This window comes from Phalacrocorax aristotelis, chromosome Z, assembly GCF_949628215.1.
Source record: "Phalacrocorax aristotelis chromosome Z, bGulAri2.1, whole genome shotgun sequence".
NCBI lineage: Eukaryota > Metazoa > Chordata > Aves > Suliformes > Phalacrocoracidae > Phalacrocorax > Phalacrocorax aristotelis.
In genome coordinates, this window is record NC_134311.1 from 78,364,060 (window position 1) to 78,390,162 (window position 26,103).

Consider the following 26,103-nt stretch of genomic DNA (forward strand, 5'->3'; position numbering starts at 1 on the left):
TAGTCGTGTCCTGTATCATATACTTAGTTCTGAAGGGACACTGTATGTCCAATAACCCAAAGCAGACACAAATATAACGTGAAAGCCACTTCAGAGAGGATTTCTAGAGGATCAGAATCTATCTAGAGGGTATATAACATTTGAAATCCAGTAGATGACAGCCTGTGTGCTATTAATATGATTAGCACATCCATTAGATTCAGAGATACATGTGTATTCGTGTGTGTCTTTAAATATAACATATATATATATACGTGTAAAACAGATAAGACATTTCAGTCTATTTATAGGCAACAAAAGGAGGTTTCTCTGGATCCATTTGACGAACACTTTTGGCGTTTGACTGAATAAATGTTCTTTCACAGTAGCCTCCTACTGCATCGTTCCATTCATGGTGTATCTGTTGTTCTTCAGAGAATTAATGTTCCCTTATGCTTGTGCTGGAGAAAAACTAGGATGGCGCAGTCCATATGCTTAGAAAAAAAATGTAATGAAGTATCATTGAAGATTTCAGTGGAGCTGTAATGATTTATAGCATATAAAATTCTACCCCATCACGAACTCATGACTTTGCCTGATTGAAAATTCATCTCTGTCTGGGATATAAATATTATGAAAAATAGGTTATTTTAAAGAATGTCAGCTAGTCCATTCCTGGACTTCCACATTGCCTTGAGGAGAAAATAAAATCTGAAGAACTCAGTTCTGAGCTTCAAAAAGGTTTGGCTCCAGTTCTGGGGCGAAAGGTGAACCTAGAGTGATACCTAAACCATATCAGGTACCTTAAGCTATAAATTGTTCACTTGTGCCACTGAATGATTCAGTGTTCAGTCCCTAAAAGCATGAATATTATAATGTCATGTGGTCATAAGGGAGGAATAATACTGCAGTGCATACAAGTGATGTACTAGTAATTCTGCAAATAATGGTTTACTTGCATTTACTCTTGCAAGCACAGATCAAACGACCACTTTAAAAACCACTGACTCTAAGAAGAGCTACAAGCTATTGCCTTTACTGCCAACTGTTTTAAGAGTTGAAAGCATAGGCCTGGAAGTCATTATGTCTTAATGCTCTTCCTGAATCTGACACAAACTCATAACTAATCCACTTAGCTTCTCTTTATCTCTGCTGGCTCCCTTGTACAACAAAGACAGTTCTTCTCATAGAGCTCTTGTGACTATTAGGTAATAGTCATGTTCCTATAGAGTCATAAAAAAGCTTTCAAATTAAAAGACAAAACATAGCTGTGTATATGAGAATGTAAATAACAAGAACAGAGACTTCATTGAGTTATGTGCAATGAAGATTTATAAGGATATCCTACAGACATTAGTTATAGTGGAAGCTGGTTAGCCAGTTCTTTGCTATAATATCTGCTCTCCACATGCTGGTACAGCCTAGTTTTTACAGAGTAAGAAGCCTGTGAAAATTTCTACACGGGTGAGATGTGTTTCTGCTGGAAGGCATTTTGTCCTCTGGCTGTCTCACAGTAGCAGCTAAGCAGCAGAAAGTCAAGGGAGTATCTTTCAATAAGGACACAGCAGCAGAAGCTGTTTTCTCCAGACCATAAAATTGTGCTGTGTAGAAGAGTGGAAGTTACTCAGGTCTTGGAGATGAAAGCAGTGAGAACATCAGCATGTCCACTGGCTGGCCACAGACTGGCCAAGCAGAAACAGAAGCTCCCCTGTTGTCCCCTGGATGGAGTCTCTTAACTAACATGGCTTGCATTGGCTCAGTAACAGAAGGACGCTCTTCTTGGCCAAGTCTTCTTCAACAACTTGGCTGTGAAGAAACAGGTGAAGCAGGCCTTTCTGAGCACCTGCCCAAGCAGCGAGGTCATAAGCTGTCCTTGGCCTACAGGACTGGAGGGGAACATCCAAACACTGCAGGTCATGGAGACATTTATCCCTCACACGGAGGATGCAGTGGGTGAGCACCTTCGCCCTCAGATATCTCCAGACTCCATGACGACACCCGTATACTGCGATGATGCCCCAGTCTCTCAAGAGACACAGGCACCAAAGATAGTGAGAGGGAGCAGCTGTCCCTGTGTTTGGAGGTGATCAGTCATGTTACCTTCTCAATCTGAGCGGAAGAGATAATGCTGGCACAAGGACAGCAAACAAAACTGCATGAACAACACTGATATCACTTGGAAAAAGAGACATTAAGAAAGGCAAGAAGAGTGGAATTCCATCACTTGTGACCTGAAGCCTGAATGTACCCTATGAATATTTTGGGGATAAGGTCTTGTGTTTTTTTTTCTCTCTTCTTTTTTAGTCCCTGGTCTGAGGAGAATGCTCTGTAGACAGGTATAAAACTCAGGGGAAGGGGTTCATCACTCCAAACTGAGGGAAGACAGCCAGTTATACAGTCAAGTAAGGAGATAATTCAAAAGGAAGTCTTTAAAATGAGCCGGCTGCATAGTGCAGTTAGACACAGAAATATCTCTGAGGAGTCTGAGCAAAACAGCTCTTCACATGGACACTTCATGTCCAAGTAAAAACCTGTCTCACTTGCCTGCTTAACTCAGTAAAACATATGGTTGTTAAATATGTATCAAAAAGCAGCAAAGACAACATGGTGCTTTGTTCTTTGAAAAGGGAGAGATTGGCTTGCTTTTCACAACCAAGATGACATTGCATCTGCTGCTCCGTGCTGTCTCCTCAGTGAGTTTGCTTTCTGATGTGACGTGGCTTTAGCAATGCAGAGAGTCTGTGGCTGGCTCCTGTTTTGTATTTGGCTGACTCCCCTCATTATAGTGGAGTTCTTCCTGATTTACAGTGACAAGATGCAAGTAAACAGCTTAGTGGTTTCACCTTTGCTTGCAATTTAGAAATAATTGTGTTTGTGTTTTACAATTCCACTTGTCCCCCAGGAGATGACTTTTTAGAGCTGGAACTCGACATTGTTAAGTGGAGTTCAACTTCTATCTTACAGGGTGAACATCCTGAGAGGGCAAGTGGAACTTTACAGGGACACTGAACTACACTGAAGTTAGTAACTTATGTTTTCACCCAGTTTTTTCTGATCTATGCTGCAATTTTGAGGCAGACCCTAGTTAGTGCCAGGGCAGATGGTGCATCTCATTCCCCATGGGTAGCCTCAGTACAGCACATTTCTTTTGGCCACTTGATTGTCTAGGAAAGAGAAGAATACATTTATAACCCACCCATAGGGGTAAGTTACCGCCCTCTGCTCTACCACCATCTCTGCATGATATGCATTTCCCTTCATGCAAGGAGCTCTCAGGATGGCAGCATAATGATTTTTCATTCTCCCAACACAAAAATAGCATCCCATTGCTCCTCGAAAGATGGGATGTGCATGTGAGGGACCAGCACCTCATCCGCCACATGCAATAAAACCAGAAGATTGCAGCAGAGTGCAGAGCGTGTTTCTGCAGCAGGCAATTGCAGTGACACTGGATGTGGTACTGGAAGGTTGCATTTTACCTTTTAGAAATTCTCTGCATTACTAAGCTAATGGCTGAGAAGTTCATAATTCATATTACTGTTCGTTTGGTAAGGGGAGTTAACCATATCTTAAACCTCCCAATCCACACTCTTTGCTTTCAGGCTTAGCAAAAATAAATGAATGAATAAATAAAGAGTATTAAGCTATGCTCAGAAAATTCCAGTCTTGGAACAACACCTAAGCTCTTCAAAGTCTAGCAAATGCATAGATGGAGGCATAATCTGCAAGCACTGTTTCCAGTACCTGTAGCAGGGGAATTCCACAGCCTCACTTTCTGGCTGTCCTTCTTCCCTCACTATCACTTTGGCAAGGTACCAGCCACTGCTTCCTCCTTTTCCATCATGCCCTATCCTCACCCTCCTCACCTGCTTCAGCGTTACTGCTTCAATGAAGAATTCATCAGCCTTTGAGAAGGAGAATAAAAAAGGTAAGGCAATATTTCTCTTTAAGAACAAACAAACCAACAAACCAAATTTATTATTGCAATCAAATCTACATCATCAGTATGCTGCAAGATAATTCTTCACAACATGAAGGAGAAAGCACGAATTAATTTACCGAAGAATGAAAGCTTGACTATTCGTGCTAGATGTATAATATTAGATTTACAAATATATGATCTGCCAGCATTTTAAATCTCCCACATCACTGCATGCCCTCCACAAGTGTAAAAAAAAGACAAGTAATTTGATTATTCATACTTCTAAGTGTAGAATAAGTTAGAGAGGCAAGAAATCCAAGCTCAAACCTCTGCTCAGATATCAGCTTTCTAGGAAATCCAGGGCAGGTCACTTCAGACCAAATGCACAGAGGCATTTAGAGGTACTGTTCAATGACACTACCCCATGTTACATTCAGACAACAGGGACTACTGAGCACAATTTAACCCCAGCCATTTCCTGGCATGCAAGCATTGGGCATGGCTGCACAGGGGTATTTCTGGCTGCTCCATGAATTGCCTTCAGAGGTTGGTGTGAACGTAACCTCAATACCCTTAATACCCCATGAAAGGCATGAATTTCATGTATTTCCTTTTAAAAATTTTTTTCTCCCCTTGAAAAGGGCTCAAATCACCAACCTACATATTGACCCAAGCGATGGCCCTTCAAGACCAGAGCAGTTACCAAAGATCATACTGAGAGCAGCAGTTCTCGATGACTGAAGGAAGAGAGATGCATTAAAAGAGCAAGTTACTCCCCTGGGAATCAGGCCAGGCAAGTGTCTATGGTATAGGTACAGATGTATGCATATGTATTGTAAATATCTGTGTAAATACACAGCACTTCTGAAGCATATAGACCAACACACAGACAGGACTGCTGTTGTTACCATCTGGCTGAGATGCCTCGTTAGGAAGAGAAAGCTAACCAAACACAGTGACGTGTTTGTTCTTTGTCTCCCAAAAGCCTGTGAAGCATATACGGTGGTAGTGTATACCCAGCTAGTTCCCAGAAAGCATATACGGTGGTAGTGTATACCCAGCTAGTTCCCAGAAAGCATGGTGGGAAGGCAATATTTATTTCAATATTTAAAATTATTAAAATAAGTATAAATTTTTTCCATCATTCAGGACTCGAAACTGACTTTTAAAATAAAGACAACTAAACATACTATCACTGATTTAAGTGTTAATGATGGGGTTACATACATGAAGAAGTGTTACATACTCAGAACTGCTGAACTGGGGATTTAAGGTGATTATCAAAACCTCACTGAGTCAGTCTAAGTCAATGAAGTCTAATTCATTACCTCTGATGTTCACCTTACTTATTAACAGCTGATATAAATTAATGAGTAAGTAACTAAATGGAACTGCAGCAAGGCAAACACCTAATTTAGAGGCATCTTTAAATTTTACCTTCTATACAGGCTGTTAGTTTGCATCTGCAAGCAAACTTTTCAATTTAAATTGGTAATTAAGGTACTATTGGTTTAAATGGCTGTAGGTTAGAGACCACAGTGACTTAGCTACATTTCTTTTTAACAGGGTATCTGAGTTAATCAGTGTAGATATAGTCATTCAGTCTCTTGAATATATGAGCCCTAAGTTTGTCAGGATCAATCCTTAAACAGCTTCCAATCTATTCACCGGCTTTCAGCTCCTCATGCCAAGAGAGCAGTTTTCCATTAACACATTCCGATTTGGTTTATATAATCTGGATACTATTAATCACTATAATTGATTTCCAAAATTATTTTTCCTTCCCCCCCCCCCATGCAATTTACCCTATAACTCATTTGGGAGAGTAAAAATAAAATATTCAACATCCGTGTTTAAAATATTTGTATCTTCTGTGAACAAAGCATCTTTCTTTGGAACCCCACTGAAACAGTCTTCAAACCACCATGAAAACATGACTCATTTTGCTACCATTTGGCAAAACTAGACTTCTCCAAAAGACAAAACACTGTCCTTTATAGCTTAAACTTACCTTTAAAAATTAAAAAATCTATAATGTAAGTGCATAGGCAAAACTATGATGTTTGCAATGTCCATGTCTGCAAACTTTTATTTTCTTTAGAAGCAGAATGAACTTTCACACTTTGTAAATGTCACATGTTTCCATGGACAGATTTTACAGGCACAAGAAAACTTTGATGAAAATACTTTTAAAGTCTAAAAAACTTGGTGATTTCAGGAAAGAATTGGAAATTCTGGACACTCAAAGGCAAATCCAACATGTTAATGCATATTTCAGAAGCCTACATTCAATGGTCAGTTTTGAAAACGTGACCTTTTATCCTCAGTTTCTTTCCATTCCAAATCTTCAGTCAAATAATGACACAAAAGATGGGAAATCTGCGGAGTCCTGTGATCAGGTTCTCAAAATCTCCTCCAGGAGATAGTGATTACATTTTACCAGTCTAAGTTGGACCCTAGAGATCCAAGATGTGCCTCATAATTGAATATATATATTAAGTAGGTTGACCTTATAGATCAAACTATAGCACACTATTTGCTTGTTAATGCTGCAAGAGCTGTAACTACAGTTTGCCCTCTTCATTATCCCTAGCTTTCCAGGTAACAAATTACCTTCAGTTTGGGCCATTTCCACCACCCTCCATTCAGGACATGGGCATACAAAAACATGTTGAAAAACAGATTGAAAATAAGACACAAAATTTGAGTGCACCGTGGTTGAGAGGAGACTGGAGGAAATACAAAGGAAACATGTTGGGCTTTTGGTTCAGATTTTCACATTAAATAAGACACTTTTTTTTTCCTTTGCCCCAGGAGCCATATTTTTGCCATATTAGATGGAGGGGGAAAGGCTCTCTCTTGTTCTTGGAAGATGGACAGATTTTCTGAAAGCCTTCCCCACCTGAAGATGCAATTTCAACAGTGAGTACTCAGCTGGGGAGCAAGCCAGGAGACTCATCTATGAACATAATGATGTCAAGCAAGGGCACACTGTCCCTGCCCTAAACTTCCCCCAACTGCAACCTGTTGTGATGCTCTGTGGACATGATTTATTTCTCCCCACTGCCCTAGCCCAAACTGGCAAGGAAATCATCCAAGATTACAAATACGTATCTCAAAAAAAAAAAAAATCTACAAACCATCACACACTTTAAAACCTGCCTTAAGGAGCTGCTGTGTGAACTTACGTTGCCTTTTTCAAATTTATTGACAGTGTTGATGCAGTTGTAAAGAACGCGTTCTCCCGTGTCTCCCTGGTCACCAATGAGGCAGACAAAGACATTGGCATCTGTGCCACTCCCACTTACCGTCCCAGTGCAAACTGTCACCCGGTATTTTATCACTGTGGAGACATAAATTAATAAAACAATTTCAGCAACACAATTAATTGCCATTTAAATTTACTGCAGTTTCCACAGACTTGCAATTAATTCTAAGTGTCAATACTTCCAGCTGGTACTTCTGTTGATGTATTGACTTTTACACTTCCATGTTATCACTAGGAGAAGAAAAAAAAGCTAAAATAGGAAGGCCTGGAATGTTAAGAAAACCCATAAAACCCCTCCAAAGAAGGATGCAAAAATGCTGAACCCTTCAGGTAAAACCTCATGAACTGGAGTGCATAGACTCCTTGGGGCCCCAGCTTTCTGACCTCCCCTCCTGCCTTCCCAAGGGGGTCCTGGTAATGGGGGACATGGTAACAACATGTTTGGAGAAAACATCATTTTCAGGATCCAGGAGCATGGCAGGCAGACAAAAAGAGTTAAAATGGCCAAGCTTTCAGGCACCTGAGGAATGGGCTCTTCATGTTACCTTCATGGGGCAGGAGTAGCCCAGTTGGCCCCTCTCCTTGGGACCCTCACAGTAAAGGAGGTTGGATTGTGACTTGCCTCCTCACCTTTGAGACCTTATTTATGATTTTGCTTGATGGATTTTGAGTTGCCAGATTCCTCCCCCCTACCCTGCCTTCATCTCTGCCCTCCACTCCCATTGCGTGAAAGATTTCCAGAAGAAATTTCATAACAAAAACCAGCCATAGATTAACCTTCGAGAAAGAAAGATCTTCTTCTCCGGCATCATGAAGTGACAAGAAGTATTGCTCCCACCCTCCCTCTAAAACCTGTCTGCAAGCCCAACATGTGGGTGCTGGGTCTTGCCTCTCCTCAGCACAACTGCTCCTCATGGGGATGTGCCTGCATTTGAACTCAAGCAGCCCTCTCCACAGTTGATTAAAAATACATTTCCAAACCAGGTTTATTTACATTTTAATAACACCTGCAATTACAATTACTCTTCCTCTTCTGAGGAACTGCTCAGCTACATGCAGATCAATGAGTTCATCAGAAATTTCAGAAAACAGGGGACTTGTTCTCTACAGAATGTGGAGCCCAATTGGGTGCTTTGGTGGAAATAAAAGAAATCCAAACAGGCACATTCCACTCTGCAAAATTCTCCCTCCAAGTGTATTTAGTTCTTGTGACACAAGGTCAAGACAGAAGCGACTGCTTCGGTAAGCTAATGCAGAGTTTTGTAGCTTTCCTTAATTAAATCTCCTGTGCAAGCATAGTTAACCCAATAAATTGTTCAGATTTCTCACAGGTACTGAAAGGTGACTATGCTCTTGCACAAGTGTTATATGCAACTTCCTATATATTCATATATATAGCTGTATAAATGTGCGTAGAATTAAATAAAACTTTAAAGCCCCAAAATGATTGTTAAATTTTAGATTGCATTTCAGCAATCCATTAATATGCCTTCAAACCTGACATTTTACATTTGAGGGAAAAATACAAGTTTGAAAATAAATATAGCTCTGGAAACAATTGTGCTGTGGCCAGATCTCTCCCATCTCCCTCCACCGAGAGATCTGCTAAGAATAAGAGCCTGGGATTTCTGAGGCTTCATGCAGCTAATGGTGCACACTGAAAATACTGCAGAGAGAAAGTGCCAGAAAGAGAAGCTAATTGAATTGCATCAGCCTGCCTGTGCATCGCTTACACAAAGAGGGTTTCTTTCTATGCAGGTCCTGAGCGAGCCCCTGCATGGAGCCTGTGGCTCTCACCTGGCATGACTTCAGTCACTAGAGATCCCTCCGCAGGGAGCTCCCGCACGATCTCATTGTCGTCTTCATTTATATCTAGCCAGCGGCCGCAGCTGAATGAGTATTTTTCTTTTGTCAGCGTTTTCAGCAGAGTTACCTTCATTAAACCAAAAGACTGCGTGAGTTCTGAGGCTTAAAGACAAAAAAACAACAAGCTCCTGACAGGTTTTTTTTTGCCTGAGAAGCAAGAGTAGGTAACAGCAGAGAAATAACACACATTAATAACGGGACCGTCATTCAGATTCGCACACCGCAGTGATGCATGGAGCAAGGTCTGTCATAGCTGGTAGCTTTTCATTCCTCCTTTCTCCAATCGCTCCATGGTGTTGTGAAAGTTTTGATGGATACTGTGGCTCTTAGTAATTGCTTGTCATATGCCACTGCAGAAGTCCACAGAGCAAATCATGGATGGTGCTTGCACTGCTGGTCCCCACAGCTCATTTAGAAAATGCACAGGAAATGGCAACAACAATGATCAGAGATCTGCAGTAGCTTCCAAAGGACTAATGAGCAAATAAAGCGGGGCTCTGCAGAGGCTGGAGAAGCGGGTGAAGGGAGGGTATGACGAAGGTCCACAAAACCACAGGTGGCATGGAGAAGGCAGAGGGGGGTCAACTATTCATTCTTCTGCTACAAGAAATACAGGGCATCAAATGATGTTTGTAGAGTGAAGTTCAAAGCAAACAAAAGGACACAATCAACCTGTGAAGTTGTTGCCAAACACGATTATGGTCACTAAAAGTTTAATTGTTTGAGGGGAAACTGGAACTTTTCACCAAATAAATGGAAGAGAAACCTACTAAATGCTTCATATTTCATAGATCAGGAACTAAGTCTCCAGCTGGAAATAGTTGAAAGCTGGAAGAATATTAGGGGGAAGAATCATAAATGCTTGTCCCTTTCTTACTGTTCTCTAATCATGCACTTATGTGACACAGGAGAGAGGCTGTTGGGCTTTTCGCCTGACCAGTAATGCTGTTCTTGTGTTCTTGCAATAGCAAATGGAAGCCTGCCCCAACATGAAGCAAGCCTGGCATGAAATGTGTGAGGATTGGAACAAAACGTAGTTAAGGCTTCATCTAAGTTCCTAGACGCTCAAATGGATGCACAGGTGATGGGATTCATGTGCCACGAGCCTGACGCATCCAGAAAATATCGCATTGGCTCTATATGGGCAGATTGATTTAATGCATCTTCACCACTTTTTCTTAGACAATATGGTCCAAAGTGAATCCTTGACACACTGTCAGATCCCTCTTGTCCTCCCTGAACACAATTTCTGTGCAGGAAAAGAGGATACTCCAGAGCAATGTATAGCTATGGAAAGTCTAAGCATTGTTGCTCATCATCTGTGAACAAATCAGTAGAGACAACTGCAGTGGCCCAAAGCCTGACCAGCACTTTCTTTTTGATAAAGACCACAGCCAGACACCTTCTTGCACTGTATGGTGAACACAGCAGTACTTGATGCCCTCTCCCCACTGGAGAGGTGTTTGGCTGCCTATGCTTTTGCAGCTCCCTGACAATGCAGGAGAGCAGAATCTGTCAAAACACATTAGAGCCATGCAAAAAAAATCTCTAAGTGGTAAATTGTGATTTATCATCATAGTTATTTATGTTTGCTCAGCAAAGTGTATGTTTTGTTAAGTGCAGAGAACATCTTCTAATCTCTGCAGGAGTATGGGTGAAGCTTAGAGGTGAACTTGCTGCCTTGCAGACCCAGGTGAGGGCTGACAGCACAGTAATCATTGCTGGTAGGACAAAGGACATGCAACTGAAGACCAAGCAAATCACTGTTTTTATTTCCCAAACAGCACAGTGCTACTCCCTTCTGCAAAGTCTCCACAGGCTCCTCCAGTCTGCAGGTGTCCACCTCCCACAGTGGGTCTGCCCGTACTTCAGGGCAGGTTATGCTCCAGTGCACAATAGGTATCTACCATAATCAGTTTCCTCTACCATAATCAGTTTCTTGTTATAACCAGCCTGAACAGACTATAGAAGGAGCGGGTTTGCCTCCCTGGCCAGTAGTGATGTCTAAGAGTAGGAAGCTTTCTGAAGATCAAGGGAAGAAACTCCTGGCAGCCGTGAGGGCAGACTACAGTGGTCTGACACTGAAAGGATGGGGAAACGTGATTTTCACCATCTATCTGGGCTGCTGAGAGCTGCCATTTCTCATTGCTTTAATTTCCCACAAATAGCTGGGCTGAACCAGGAGGGATGGGAAGGAGGAAGGATTTCCTCCAAAAAACACACAATGAACCCTTCTTTCCCCACACATTTTTGCAAAGACTGTGATGTGCTCTCTTCATATGCCATTTTCCTGTAGGATTTCGACTTCCACCCCTCAGACAGGACCGTCTGTAAGGGGTGGCAGCTCTGACCGCTGCACATCAAACTCAGCTGCTAGCTGGGCAATGCAGGACTGAAAGTGCACACCTCTGTGACCAATGTGGCTTTTCAGATCCACCTTCCCTTGCTGTCCTCTCACCTTATTCAGATGCCAGCCAGCAAAGGGATTTCTTTTCTCATGCCATATCCGAAGCTTGTAAAATGTGCCCAGATCAGGGAGCTCAATCTATTGAGGGGTAAAGAAGTGCATTATCCATTTCTGTAAGTCAGCAAAGCATGCTCACAAAGGACATTTCTGAACATCTTTTAAGAGTCAAATCAGAGAGAATTCAAAAATTAAAGTGAAAAAACCCATTATGTTCTTTAAAAGAAACAAACCCTACTCCACAAAGATAACTTGATGCCTCTTTTCAGGAGAGGAGAACATTTTTGATCATGAAAGCTCCTTGAAACCACTCCTCCCAGTAAGAACGAAGGCCAGTTCTCAAGCTTCAGCTCCTTCTCAAATAACATCTGCAAAGCGCAGCCTCACTTCCCCAGAAGGCATCTACAGCTGCTGGTGTAAAGAGGGTAAATATTTTGGCTATGGCCATGCTTTAAAATCCTTTCTTTCTCAATTTTTCTCTGACCAGTTCATAGTTAACTTTTAAACATATTTGTGCCTAGACACAAGACCCTCCACAGCCTTCAAACGCAATGTGCCTTTGAGCTCAGACCCAAACGTCAATGAAGGCTCATGTCCAAGGACGCTGAAGACCGGATCACTGAGGAGAGGAAACACCACAGCTAATTCTCCTGTAGATAGCTAACGACCACTTAGGCACTGCGGAAAAATGGATAAATTATTAACTTTAGAGTAGCATGGTCTAAATGGGTGGAGCAGTCTATAACATGAGTGGGGCTGTGCCTGAGTGGGAGACTTTAGGCTTCAGGAGCTAAGAAGGAAACGTAGGAGGGCTTCAGGAGCTAAAAAGGCATTCCATGACTTGAAGTCATCACCACCTGAGGACCCATAAACACCAGTCTAAGCCCTGTTTGGAGAAGATAAGCCATATCCATATCTGAGCAAATCATTTGCATCACCACCAAACCGAGTGACTTCACCTCCACTTCAGAAGGATCTGTTGAGGTAAAGATCTCATGCTGCTGATTTTTGTTACAAGACTGAAATTAATGCCCTGGAAAACAATACCATGCCCAATTTATCACTAGCACGAGTTTCATACCATGAACTTGTCAGTCTGCCCAGTTTCAAAGTTGTCTGAATTGTTGTCCAGCTTCATCTCATCTGACTTCCCCTTGTTTCCATAAATCTGGAAGAAGATGGTGGCATCCGTCCCTGCATTCTTAATATCACTTGTCCAGATCCACAGAGACCAGGGGTTTTCTACAAAGAAAAGTTCAAGATATTTTGTTTAAAAAGTAATGTTTAAGGGCCTTCTGGTGAAAATATCATTCTCATTCTTTCCCCTGGGTGGTAGAGAGGCCAGGATGGTATGAAAGAAGACCAGGACATTTTATCCTTTTCTGCACAAACATAATCAGCTGCTACATGACGTACAGGAATCAGATTGCCTGGAAACAAAACTCTGTGTTTCCACTCTGTGTCAGAAAAATGATAAATCACCACTTGCCAGGTGAACCATATTCTTCTACATCACGCGTTACTAACAGGGTAATCCAGGATGTGCTCCACCTCTGTAGTTTCGGCATACTTCTCCAACACCTGCAACTCTAGCTTCAAAGACCATTTTAAAGCCAGGGAAATATGATCAGCTTTATTTTTGCCAATGAGAAAGAGACTCCAGTTACTTGCATATGGTGCAATGCAGCTCCAGGTAGCTCCTAAAACTTGCTCCAGATGATCTGTGTCTGGAACAAGGAAGAGTATGGATACAGCCATATATCACTTCATCCTGAGCTAATAAGGCTTCCTGAGACTGGACCAATTACACCAGATATGCCTTTTGCAGGACAGGCTGGCTCAGACCCCATTCAGGGATCTCTAGCCAGGCTGCATAATGTGGGGCAAATATAAAGATATTTTACAAAAGTTTTATAATTATTTAAATGCCTAAATCCCACCTGACCTCAGAGTACCACTTGTGTTACTCTAAGGGGCATGCCCAAATATTGTGGCAAAGCTACAAAATTTTTCTCTTTTAAGTCTTTTCCTAACATTTTATCTCTAAGAGCAGTCCACCTGCAGCAACTTCACATTGGTTTTCATACAAGAGGATGTTGGCACATATAAAGGTGACTTATTTCCTCTAAAGAGCCCCTCATCTGCATTCTTTATTGATAGTAACATGTTTCACTTCTGCAGGCCTTGCAGCACCTACAGGAGAGGGAACAGGTTTCTTTCCTGACTCAGACATCAGCTGAATTATTAACAAATGCTAATGAGAGCATTGCTAACCCTTTCGGTATGCCTGAGCCCGCATGAGCATGGCTCGACCTTCAAAGCCCAGAATGGAATATAAAAATACAATGACATGCATATGAATTAGATTTTTACTGATCTACTCAACATTTGACTGTAAAAAGGAGGCGACAGCTACTTAAAAAAATGAGGGAGAAGAGTGAACTGTCTTTTAGAAAAAGTTTTGCCTTTATTTTAATGCTTTGCACAATGTTGATGGCCACTCCCTTCTGAAAAGCACCAGTGAGTTTCATCTAAGCAGAAATGAAGCTAAGGCGATTTTGCGTATAGCATGTGATATAGCAGTGTGTTCTCCCTGGGGAAAAGAGCAAGGGCAATTCAGACACAAGAGACTTCTCTCATCTGTCAGGCTTGGCCTCCCTGACCTCTTGCTGAAGGAAAGGAGAAGAGCAGTGATGCATGTAGGGAAGAGGAAAGCGGAACTTGTACCAGAATTAAATCCTGATAGAGGGGTGTCAGGGAGAAACCACACAGAGAGAAATGCGGATGAGCTAGGGTCTGCAGCTGCCGGAGACCAGGCATTTCCCCAGATACCCATCATCATCCTCCCAGGGCTCACTGGGCACGCTCCCCTGTTTCCAATCCCTTCACATCAAGGGATCTAGGCAGTTTGGAATTTCTCAGAGCCAGAGCAAATATTCCCCAGGGCATAAACACCAGGGAGAGCTAGACCTGACACAACAGTTTCCAAGATAACATTCAAGATAAGGGTGGGGGGTGGGGGGCAGATAAAAAAAGACTGAGAATAAATACAATCTACATGTCGAGCTGCAATCCGCTGGGTGAAGAGCTTGCAAACGCTGTGCAGGGAGCCATTTCACCATGGATACCCAAAGTGAGGTTGAACCAAGCTTTGATCAGCTCTACAGAAAGGGACAGTCCTGTATGCATGGGGAGATAGGCGAGATGGCATAATAGGTCTTTTCTAACTCCGCGTCTTACGCTTCTATAATCTGGCAGCTAAAGGTCACAGATTTCTCAAGGCTAATGCTCTCTGTCTATCTCCTGCACTGCGGCAGCAGGGGAATTAGCCTGTCAATAACAATCAGAGTTGATAATAGAGGGTTAAAGGTTGAAGATGCTTTAGCTAAACAGACCGAGTCAGAGGTGCAATGTGGTTATAAGACTGACTAACATTTAGATAAAGCGTATTTAAATGAGCTGCAGTTTAAGCAGGAGCCCACCCAAAGCATTCAGATTAAACTATCTATTATCCTAATTAAAACATTCTGCTTACACATACGCACTGGAGCAGGCAAGACAGCAGCGATCTGTTTTGCTTGGTGCAAAACCAGCCAGCAAGACTGAGTGCTGGAGCTGCGCGTGGATGGGTGAACATGCCAGCACGCTGCCATGCACAGCACAGAGCAGCACCTCCCAGCAAACATGTGCCATTACCTCCCTCTAGAGAAGATGCTTCAAATGCAGCACTTGTGTGCCTCAGGAGGCACGTTTGACAGCTGGACAGGACTAAGAGCTGTTTTTTTTCTAAGGCCAAGAGTAAAAAAGTTGGAATTAGTGGGAAGAGCTTTGGTTTTCTTCCTGTTTTCCCCCAGGTTTTTAGGTTTTGTTTAGGATGATTTATTTAGGTTTTATTTCAATCTGGAATGCAAAAGCTTTGTTTCTGTAGTGATAAGAAACGTAGTGTGGCTTGTCTGCAAAGGTGAGATGGTGGCTGGGGCAGCGCTAAGCCCAGTGAACCTCAGAAGGCTGCCAGGTCCAATTTCTTCCCTTAAGAAAATAAGTGCAATCCTTCAAAATATTTTTTGAAGCTTCATTTTCAACTCCCCAAACCAGGGTGTCCAAAGCTGAAACCCGTGCTTGAGCCTCTTCCTCAAACCATTCACTTGAGCCTCTACTTGACAATGGATCTACCCATGTCATGTTGCACGGGTGACACTCAGGGTTCTGTTGTGTGGGGGGGTCACAGGGGGCTCCTCGTCACTTGTACCTACTTTTCAGTCTTCTCTGGCGCAGAGAGACCATTTCATAAAGCTCCCGCTCTATGAGACCATCACCTTCATCTTCATCCAGCCATTTTCCACACGGGAAGGTTTGCTCAATACCAGTGAATGGGCAGTAAACCACCACCTAGAAAAAGAGACTGGGAAGCTGAGTTTGAATATTTTGCTACTGGCAACACACAGGACCTTGATACTGAAAACTTCAGTAACTGAAGCAAAGACAGAGCTGGAGATCTTGGTCCTGCTCTTAAAATCAGGTTTTCTGGACCAACATGAACTGGACTAGCTGCATGACTCCCAGTTTGGAGTATAGCTAGGACCCATCCTATTATTCCCATCCTGTTATTCCCAGTTTTCCAGAAGTACCTCAAGTTGGGTCAGTCAAGAAGAGGTAGAACACCAAGGGGAAGGGAATCAGAACAGGTAGTGTGGCTGCAGGAGTCAGCACTGCATCAGTGTGCAACATATGCCCTGCACCACACCAGTGCACCGTAGGGTTTTGCAGGAAACACAAGATATAAAAAGCCATCTAACACATCTTAAGCTGATTTTCCTTTCCAGGAAAACTGCATTTCCTCCCAGCTTCAGGGTAGGCAGTTGCCTCCCTCACCACCCTCCCATGAGCTCCTGCTGGTTTTGTACATGATCTCACACCACATGTTGCTCCCAGTAACAGCTGTGGTCAGCCACTTTTTTTTTCTGAGCTGCAAAGCAGCATCTAAAAACTTCAGGAAAGTCTGAGTATAGATGATAACTTTGAAATGCTCAGCACAATCCAAGGCTGTATTTCTGTTGGGCCCCTTGGGCGAACATCTGAAGGTGCTTTTGGTGCTGGGCAAACAATAATCCCTATCTTTGTGACTGCATAGGGGCAATCAACCCAATTAGTGAGTGATTGACTTACGCACCTAATGTGCCTTTGAGACAATCAGCTACTTCCATGCATTATGTATAATATTGACTTGTTAAACTGGGGATATTGTCATCCAAATAAAAGCAGATTTTTTTTTTTTTAAACCTGTATTTGGTTGCTGGGGTCAGGTTCTGAATAGGAAACAGTCTCACAGCTGCCTACAGACAAACTTAGTCTCACCTTCTCACAAAACCAGCCAGAACTGACGCCACAATTATCATGTCCAATGGTGACTCTGCTAAGAGGGCTGAGAAGAGCAGCTATTTCCACATTAAAGAGATCTGTTCTGGCGCGCTCAAATTCACCTCCTTCCAAGAAAATCTTCCCACTGTTCTTTAAGCCTTTGGAGCCGTGGAGGATTACGTGGATCTTGGAGTTTGTGCCAGCTCCTCTGATATCTCCCGTCACTACAGCAACGTTGTAAACAATACCTGAAGGAATCAGGAATTAAATTAGGAAGAAAAGAAGGGAGGAAAAAAGGCTGAGAGTAATAATTTTTTACTCTATTTACATTGGGCTCTACTGGTATCATACTGGTCTTTTTAGCTGTTGACTTACACGTAGTGCAATGCTTCATTTGATTTTGTTCCACCCATACTCACAGCTACCTTCAGGCTGTCCAAGAGAAACAGGTTTGTGGCAACAAATTCGCTCAAAAAAAATGTACGGGTTTTTTTTATCACCATGTAGGTAAAGAAAGGCAAAAAATTGAATTGGCAGCTAAGTTGCTTGGTTTTGAGAGATACCAAGCACCAGATGTGTCAGGGGATGCGTAGACAATGAAGGGGTGTTGGTTTAAACAGTGGTGGCAAGATGTGCAGCATCACAAAACCCTGAAAACATGGGGTCAGCAGCCTCTGATGCTGCTAAAGCCAGAAGGACCTTCACTGCCTCTCTGAGACCCTAAAGATCTCAGCAATGCAAGGCTTGGGAGAGGTATTAGCCTAGCTGGAAGAAGGAAAAATATTTCTGAAAAGAAGCCTATATGCATAAAAGTTCACTTTTTTTGTCCCCCCCCAGCTCTGTGTGTTGGTCTAAGAAAGATAACATTTCTTCCTATAACCCTTAGTACTCAGTAGGCTCATTGGCAGGCATATCTTGGGGATGTGTCATGCATCAGATAAGGAGACACCTCTGTAATTATGGCAGTGTTGCAGGGAGCATGTATAAAAGAGTTGAGGTCCAAGCTCAGTTCTTTTATTAAATCACCCAGAAATTTCTACAGGGACTTCAGATGAAGTAGAAATATGAGAACTCCCTCTTTTATAAAAGTCCTCTATTTCTTTAAAGTTTACATTAAAAACCATACTCAGGCATGGTTTACTATATGTATGGGATATCTTCAACAAAACTCATGAAAGCAGGAAAGAAAAGCACAGTCATGAAGAGTAAAAGAGTAAGAGGTGCTTTTAGTAAACTAATTGTGTTTTTTTAAGAATTTTTCTCCATGTCATCCTCTAATTTTTTCCCAACATGCATCCTGCAGTCAGGACTCTGCACCAAGACCATTTTACCTGCAAGATGCAGGGAGGAGAATGTGGACTGCAGATGTTGAAAACCATGTAATAAAATAAAGAACAGCTGTTATGCGCATAGTCAAAGTGTTTACCTTTATGCTAATGAATAAATACAGGCAGAACACTACCCAAATTGTCTCTGCCTCGTAGTAACTTGTTTTATTGACTTTACATCCACGTTTCTTTTAACAGAGACATAATTTTTGGTTGTCTCTTCTCTAACCATGTTGGATAATCAAAAAGACAGTTTTAGGGCTCTGCACTGCCTTTCTTGTTTTGTAAAAGGATGCACTGTTCCCCAGCCAAGAACCCAAAGTACAATAGGCACTATTGTGTGGCTTGTTGGTGACTGTGGAAATATTAATCCACTTTCTGAAGGGTGGTGAACAACTTGCTGAAGTACAAGCCAGATCTTTCATCCTTTGCCCATCAGCCCCTTATCTAGGTGCATCAGCTGATAAATCAGCATGTAGGTCCTGCACAGCTTCACCAGTGTGATGTGGAGGTGGGAAATGTCATGGCAGTTCAGGGACCCTCATGTAAAACTGCTTGTCACCAGCAGATGGTCCACTGTAGGTCTCCCTGAGTGCAAGGCATTCAATCTTCTAAAGAAAACATGGGTAGTAGTATTAATTAGGCCTTTGTATCTTTGCATTTCCCACCATGGATTCAGCTCATTACTTTACCTGTGGCTTCAGTGCCCCCAACAAGTATGTCCCTCTGGATTTTTCCATCATCTTCATCTAAAGCAAACCAGCGTCCAACTGGGAACTGGTACACACATTTATTGCCAATATCTTCAATAATCACCTAAGGGAAAAGAAACAGCACTTTGCAAAATAGACGTGGAAAAAGCAAAGTTGTTACACAAGGGGGTGGTAAAACAGCAGAAGCTTAACACTCTCACCTGATATTTAATATATTCAATACTCAAGCAGATCCCTCTCTGCTCCCTAATTAGTACTGATACAATTTCAGACAATCAGTGAGTAAAAACCAGGCTTTTTTCTTTTCTTTTTTTATCCTGTGAACTCAGTCTGCAACTCTCGCAGTATATGAGACCAGATGTCTCTGCTAGCAAGACCAGCTGCCTGGCCTGTCTTCCTTCTCTCCAGAGCCTGCTTGCTGGCTACTCTTCCCCATCAGCTGAACAGCAGCTCTTTGTTCTGCTTCAGGGAAAAGACTGTCTTCTTTCTCTCCGTTTTATACCCTTGTTATAAAATAATACCAAGGAATTTTAGGATAAATCAAGACTGCCAGGTCAGCTTGTGTGACCTAGTAATATCACGTGAACCTGACTCAGTTACTCCAGTATGGAACCATTGCAAAGACAGCCATGAAACACTGTGGTAGGAATAGTTTCTAATTTGGAAGGATTTGGCTCTTGGCCATACTCTAGACACATATCCTACTGACACAAGCCAGGGAACAATCTTCACCTTTAAGCCAGTGTTACCCACTTGAAGCTTCTGCACCTGCTGCTGAGGCATTTCTTACCAATGTCTTCTGCTGGGTTCCTTAAGTTTGCCATAGAGTTACTGCAGTATTTTAAACAAGCAGTAAAGATTTTCAGCCAGAAAAGAAGAAATCAAATCTCTACTCACCTGCACAGTATATGTCAGGAAAAGAAAATTCACTATTGGGGATAGAAAGTCATTGACACTTTTCTCTGCCTTCAGAGCAAACAGGGAGAATCTGAAATCTGTCCTTTCTGATAGACTTGTGGAACTATTCTTTGGGAACCAGAGTTTCCCCTGCTGTCACTCATCCCACACTGTGCTATTGACCGTAACATTACCAATTCCTGTTGTACCTCCGTAAACATGGACACCATTCTCTGCCAGGGCTGGGATTGTCAGCATGAGAGAGCAGTGCTGTGCTGGAGTGTTAGAGACTAAAATATATGAGGTTCAGGAGAAATATCAGCATTCGGATTCCCCTCTACCTGCTGATCTTGCACGTGAGTTGCAACTGAAGTCTTGCAGGCGCAGGAGCAGGGTGTCCCCAAGTGCCGCAAGCCAAACCAGCAGGGAAGACGACCGGCCTGGCTGAATGGGGAGTTTCTTCTGGGAGTCAGGAAAAAAAGAAGAGTCTACCACTTTTGGAGGAAGTGGCAGGCAACTCAAGAGGAGTACAAGGATCTCGTTAGGTCATGCAGAGAGAAAATCAGACAGGCAAAAGCCCAGCCAGAACTCAACCTGGCCACTATTGTAAGGGATAGGAAAAAATGTTTTTACAAATATATTAACAACAAAGAGAGCCAAGGAGAATCTTCACCCTTTGTAGAGCATGGAGGGGAACATTGCCATGGAGGAGAAGGAAAAGGCTGAGGTACTAAATGTGTTCTTTGCCTCAGTCTTCATCCACCAAACCAGTTATCCCTGGCACACTCAGCCCCCTTCACTGGAAGGCAGGGATGAGGAGGAGAATTAATCCCCCATAATCCAGGAGGAAGCAGTTTACAACCTGCTGCTCCACCTGGACACTCAGAAGTCTATTTGGCCAGATGGGATCCACCTGAGAGTACTCAGGGAGCTGGCGGGGGAACTTGCCAAGACACTCTCCATCATCAGTCCTGGCTAACAGGGGAGGTCCCAGGTGACTAGAGACTTGCCGATGTAATGCCCATCTACAAAAAGGGCCAGAAGGAGGATCCAGGGAACTACAGGACTGTCAGCCTGGCCTTGGTAGTGGGGAAGGTTATGGAGTGATACAACTTGAGTGAGATCACCAGGCACATGAAGGACAAACAGGGGATCAGGCCCAGGCAGCACGGCTTCATGAAAGGCAGGTCCTGCCTGACCAAGCCTGAGCTCCTTCCATGACAGGGTGACCCACCTAGTGGATGAGGAAAAGGCTGTGGATGTTGTCTACCTGGGCTTCAGCAAAGCCTGTGACACTGTCTCCCACAGCATCCTCCCAGAGCAGCTGGCGGCTCATGCCTTTGATGGGTGGACTCTGCTGGGTAAAGTCTGGCTGGATGGCCGAGCCCCGAGAGTTGTGGTGAACGGAGCCAAATCCAGTTGGTGGCTGGTCATAAGTGGGGCTCCCCAGGGCTCAGTGTTGGGGCCGGTCCTGTTTAATATCTTTATCAATGATCTGGATGAGGGGATCAAGTGTGCCCTCAGAGAGTTTGCAGGTGACACCATGCTTGGCAGGAGTGTTGAAGTGCTCGAGGGCAGGAAGGCTCTGCAGAGGGACCTGGACAGGCTGGATCGATGGTCTGAGGCCAACTCTATGAGTTCAACAAGGCCAAGTGCTGGGTCCTGCCCTTGGGTCACACCAACCCCAGGCAACGCCCCAGGCCTGGGGCAGAGGGGCTGGGAAGTGCCCGGCGGAGAAGGCCCTGGGGGTGCTGGCTGACAGCCGGCTGGGCATGAGCCAGCAGTGCCCGGGTGCCCAAGGAGGCCACCAGCCCCCGGGCTTGTGTCAGCCCTGGTGTGGCCAGCAGGAGCCGGGCAGGGATGGGGCCCCTGTGCTCGGCCCTGGGGAGGCCCCACCTCGAATGCTGGGCTCAGGTTTGGGCCCCTCGGGACAAGAAGGGCCTTGAGGGGCTGGAGTGTGTCCAGAGAAGGGCAGCGGGGCTGGGGCAGGGTCTGGAGCACAAGTGTGCTGGGGGGCGGCTGAGGGGGCTGGGGGGTTTTAGCCTGGAGAAGAGGGGGCTGAGGGGAGCCCTTCTCGCTCTCTGCAGCTGCCTGAGAGGGGCTGGAGTGAGGGGGGGGCTGGTCTCTGCTCCCAAGTCACCAGTGACAGGACGAGAGGGAACGGCCTCAAGCTTCGTCAGGGGAGGTTTAGGTTGGAGATGAGGGGAAATGCCTTCCCTGCCAGAGGGGTCAGGCCCTGGCACAGGCTGCCCAGAGAGGTGGGGGAGTCACCGTCCCTGGAGGTATTTAAAAGATGTGTAGATGTGGCCCTTGGGGCCATGGTTTAGGAGGCCTGGGGGTGTTGGGTTGGGGGTTGGACTTGATGATTCTAGAGGTCTTTTCCAACCTTAACGATGCTATGGTTCTGTTTGGATTCCTGTTAATATCTCTATTCATGTATTTAGAGAAGAAAAACCAGCTCTACATATAAGCTACACTGAAAACCCAGAAAACATGAAATCTTCTAATGATGCTTGACAAGTTCATTCAGTAGTGCCAATGCTTAGAGTGCCCAGATTTTGGAGCAAATTGAAGAAAAACATCTGCCCACAATAGAAGATAACTGGGCTATGTTTTAGCTCATTCCCCCAAGCTTCCAGCTGAACTGGCAAGGCAAAAGTTGCTTTTTACTTAATCACAAACATCTCAGCAGTTCCTGTGGTAGAACATAGGATTAATGTGTTGGATGCAACTAGTCACTACTTCAGGCTTTGGGACTTAGGCAACCTAACAGACATAAAAATCTAATGTCATGCAGACTTCATCTGCAATGTGACAATAAGTTTCCTTTTCTGTGGTTTCCACCCCCGCCCCCCCCCCCATTTATTACAGGCAGCACAACAGCTCTGTTTTTCATCTTCAGCATTTTTCATGGACAAGCAGCATAACTTTTAGTGCAGTGTATGGTGACAGTGGAAAAGCATGTGCTATTATTTGCATTTGTAATAATCAAACCACCCTGTTATCTAGGATTTACAAATCTGGGGTCAGATCTTCAGGAGATTAAAGCCAGCTGTGTTAAACTACACCAGAAGAGGAAAGAAAATGAGATTAGATGACAGAGTAATAAATTTTTCCTTTTAAAATATTCCTTCAACCATTTCACTAAAAGCTGAAATACCTTCACACTTTAGAGCAGAAGATTAAAATGAGGAGGAAAGTGGGAGTGGAAGAAAAGGATCTTTGTGGCAGGTATATCTTTTTTGCTATGCCAGTGATAAATCACTTAAATTTGGCCAAGCTATAAGTCTTTGCAAATTTTCAGTGTGAACAGACTCAACAGATATTTCTTAGACTCTGGTATCTTCACCATCTTGGTAATGAGTTAAGTCAACAGATTGAAGGAGGGGCTTGGAGTACCCAGCTTGGAGAATTCCCTCTCATCTGTCAAAGAAACTGCAGTGGCTGAGACAGAAGAAATATTATTAGAGCAGGCAAATTTAAATCTTAACAACTGGATTTTCTCACTGCCATTAAGTCATCTGAGATGCTTGACAATTTACCTAAACCCAGAATGTCCATCATTTTCTAGCTACCCAATCTGAAACTGCTGCAGGTGATTTAGATGCACAACACTATCATGCACCAGGCTGCTGCCAGCACTTCATCAGCCCCCCTTTGCTCTGCAGAAAAAAGCAAGTGCTGGAGAGAAATATTTTTGGAAAGGGGAAAACTTTATTTGAGACTTGCTCGGTAACCAGAAACGTGTATCATGAGCACACATCCTTGCATCTCTTGGCATCAGACCACTGAGAGGGTAAGTGAAACACTTTGATCCCACAATATGCTTATGTTAAATATCTCAGGAGTAACTAACCTTTGCGAGGAACCAGCCAGCAGAGCCACCCTTGTTATTATGACCTATATTAATTTTCCTTAACTTTCCCAAATTCGGAGCATCGATTGTGAACTTGTCCTCTGCTCCCTTTTCAAAGTTGTCTTTGTCATTGTCCAGTTTCCTCACACCTGAAGAAAAACAAATATAGACAAACCAAGGACAAAAAGGTTACTGGGACATGTATGTTTGCAAGTGAGGAAATATTTAGGAATGTCACCACTGACTGAATCAAAAATTCTCCAGGTACTAGCTCTCTGCAACCAGGATTCAAGGTAAAAGCAGGGGATTTCATATTCTAATAAAAAAGGTACCTTTTCTAGAGCTCACAAAAGACCAGGATTTTCACTCTAATGTTACAGTTACTTACAGCTCTCAGAGTTTTCAGAAATATATATCCAGATGGCTCTTGCATCTTTTTTTCATACCACCACATTTCCCTCTTAGTTTTAATGTCTTTAAAAATCTCCAAACTGTGTAAAAAAGGCTTTGGTCACAAGCTGCAGATTTTGACATTTCAGGTCATCAGTTTCTTTGCTGCATCACACAGGAAGGATTTATTTTCTAATTAGGACCCAACCAGGGGTATTGGCTTTTCCTGATCTCAGAGGAGCTTGCCTTTATGAAACATATTAAAGTGCTGACCCCAGTTGCAACCACCGCTCTTCCTGTGGGAGCAATGCTGCGAGTGGGATTGAGCCCACCCATGGCAGCAAGGCAGGAAAATGTGTCAGAGGGCAACTCATCCCACTTACCTTAGAAAGGGATTAATCATTTTCTAGGGGTGTTATTCCTCTGTGTAGATATGACAGAGTGCCTGGGCAACTGGCTTAGATTTAGACTCCCGCTTTCAGATGTCTCCAGTGCTATCAGATAAATCCCCTTGTAAAAGTCTGGAGAATTAATCAAGGATGAGACCTATCCACTAGGCTTCATAATCCGTTCAAGGACACTTGGCAGACATCATGTCATTTTTTTCTTGAGTTTGACAGGATAGGTGAGTATAGAAGAGAGAGAAAATTTGCTAGCTGTGTCTCCAGGAATTTCCACCCACTCTTCTCCGTGGCATGACCCAGAGAATTGGTCTGGGCACATCTTTTAGTACTATTCAGTGAAAACCGTTTTTAAAAATTAAATTCAAGTTCCTAGACCACTGTTGTAGTACGATCTACATTAAAAAAAGATTTTTAAAAAGAAAAGGAAAAATAGCTACCACCATTAATTTAAAGCCAGCTAATATAAACCTTGGTTAGATTATGATTCTAAATGGCCAGGCAGGCTCAGCCACAACCTGTGCCACACTGAAAGGACAGCATTATCCATCCTGGCCACAAAAAGGTGGGACATGGAGCTCTCACTGCATGCACTGTAAATACACATTTCTGTTGGATCCTGCAGCAGAATGGCACTTACTGAACTGGTTTATGCTGGTGGTTTATGCTGCATTTTCCCAGGGTGTGGGTTTTTGGTGGTAGGTAACTTCAGTCATGCTCACAGCCTAGCTACAACTGCTGCTCTGCAGACACAGCTTCCAGGAGCTGTGGATGTGAGAAACCCCAGAGCTAACAACACCATTTGTTGTGCCTTTCACTCAGCCAAATTATTCTGCATTTGCCAGATTGCTGCTGTGTGTTGTTCAGATTGCAGGCCCGCAGAGCAGGAAGAAATATTTTGGGAAATTATTTGCATTTGAATACCTGTGTCTCCTTTCTCACCGAAGATATTAATGAAGACATCCGCATCTGTTCCACTGCCGCTAACTTCACCAGTAAAAACTCGGACCACATATTTGTTGACTGCAGGAGAGAGGCAGAAATCCCAATACATTAATAACTTATTGGTTTGATACAAAACATAGTACAGACAAATGCTGGCTGTGCTGCTGCTATCTTGAAAGCATGTCCGAACCATGGCCCCTGGATCCCGTACACTGACACTCTTCTCCACAAGAGGAATAAAATCCATAGGTAGGGCTCTGACACTTTGGGTATGCACCACCCTGGGCAAAAGGAAAAGATCACCTAGTTCCTGGCCTTGACGCTAAACATTGAAATAGATGAGAAGAAGGTGCAAATTTTGATGTTGATACGTGGCCATTAAATGAACTCGGACATACACACCAGCCTTACTTTTTCAAAACATCAATGAATTACAGAGGCAGCCACCTGCCCAAGTTCAGACCTGACCCTTCTGGTCTGAATGCTATCCTAGAGCTATTTTTGCAGCCTAGCTTAACCTGGCTGTGCGCGAGCACAAAAATTTAAAGGTGACCACCCTGCTACTCGGCACATTTAAAACAAAAAAATTAATCCCATCCTTTCCATTTAAGGGAGAAACAGGAGTAAAACTCAGGAGCTGTGACACTACAAAGCTACATGATGTGTGGCACCAAGCAATGCAAAAAGCCACCCCACGAACATTTCACACATACTTT

The 26,103-nt window shown here is 43.4% G+C and overlaps 1 protein-coding gene across 1 annotated transcript; it reads right to left on the minus strand.

Moving 5' to 3' along the window:
* Positions 1-6,320: 6,320 nt before the first annotated feature.
* On the minus strand, positions 6,321-15,957 carry LOC142050373 (lipoxygenase homology domain-containing protein 1-like). The gene is made up of 5 exons (XM_075079002.1): positions 15,753-15,957; positions 12,581-12,741; positions 11,494-11,580; positions 8,967-9,102; positions 6,321-7,244 (listed from the first exon to the last, which is right to left on the minus strand). Exons 1-5 carry the CDS (start codon positions 15,781-15,783, stop codon positions 6,970-6,972), a joined length of 690 nt encoding a protein of 229 aa, XP_074935103.1. The 5' UTR covers positions 15,784-15,957; the 3' UTR covers positions 6,321-6,969.
* Positions 15,958-26,103: the final 10,146 nt, after the last annotated feature.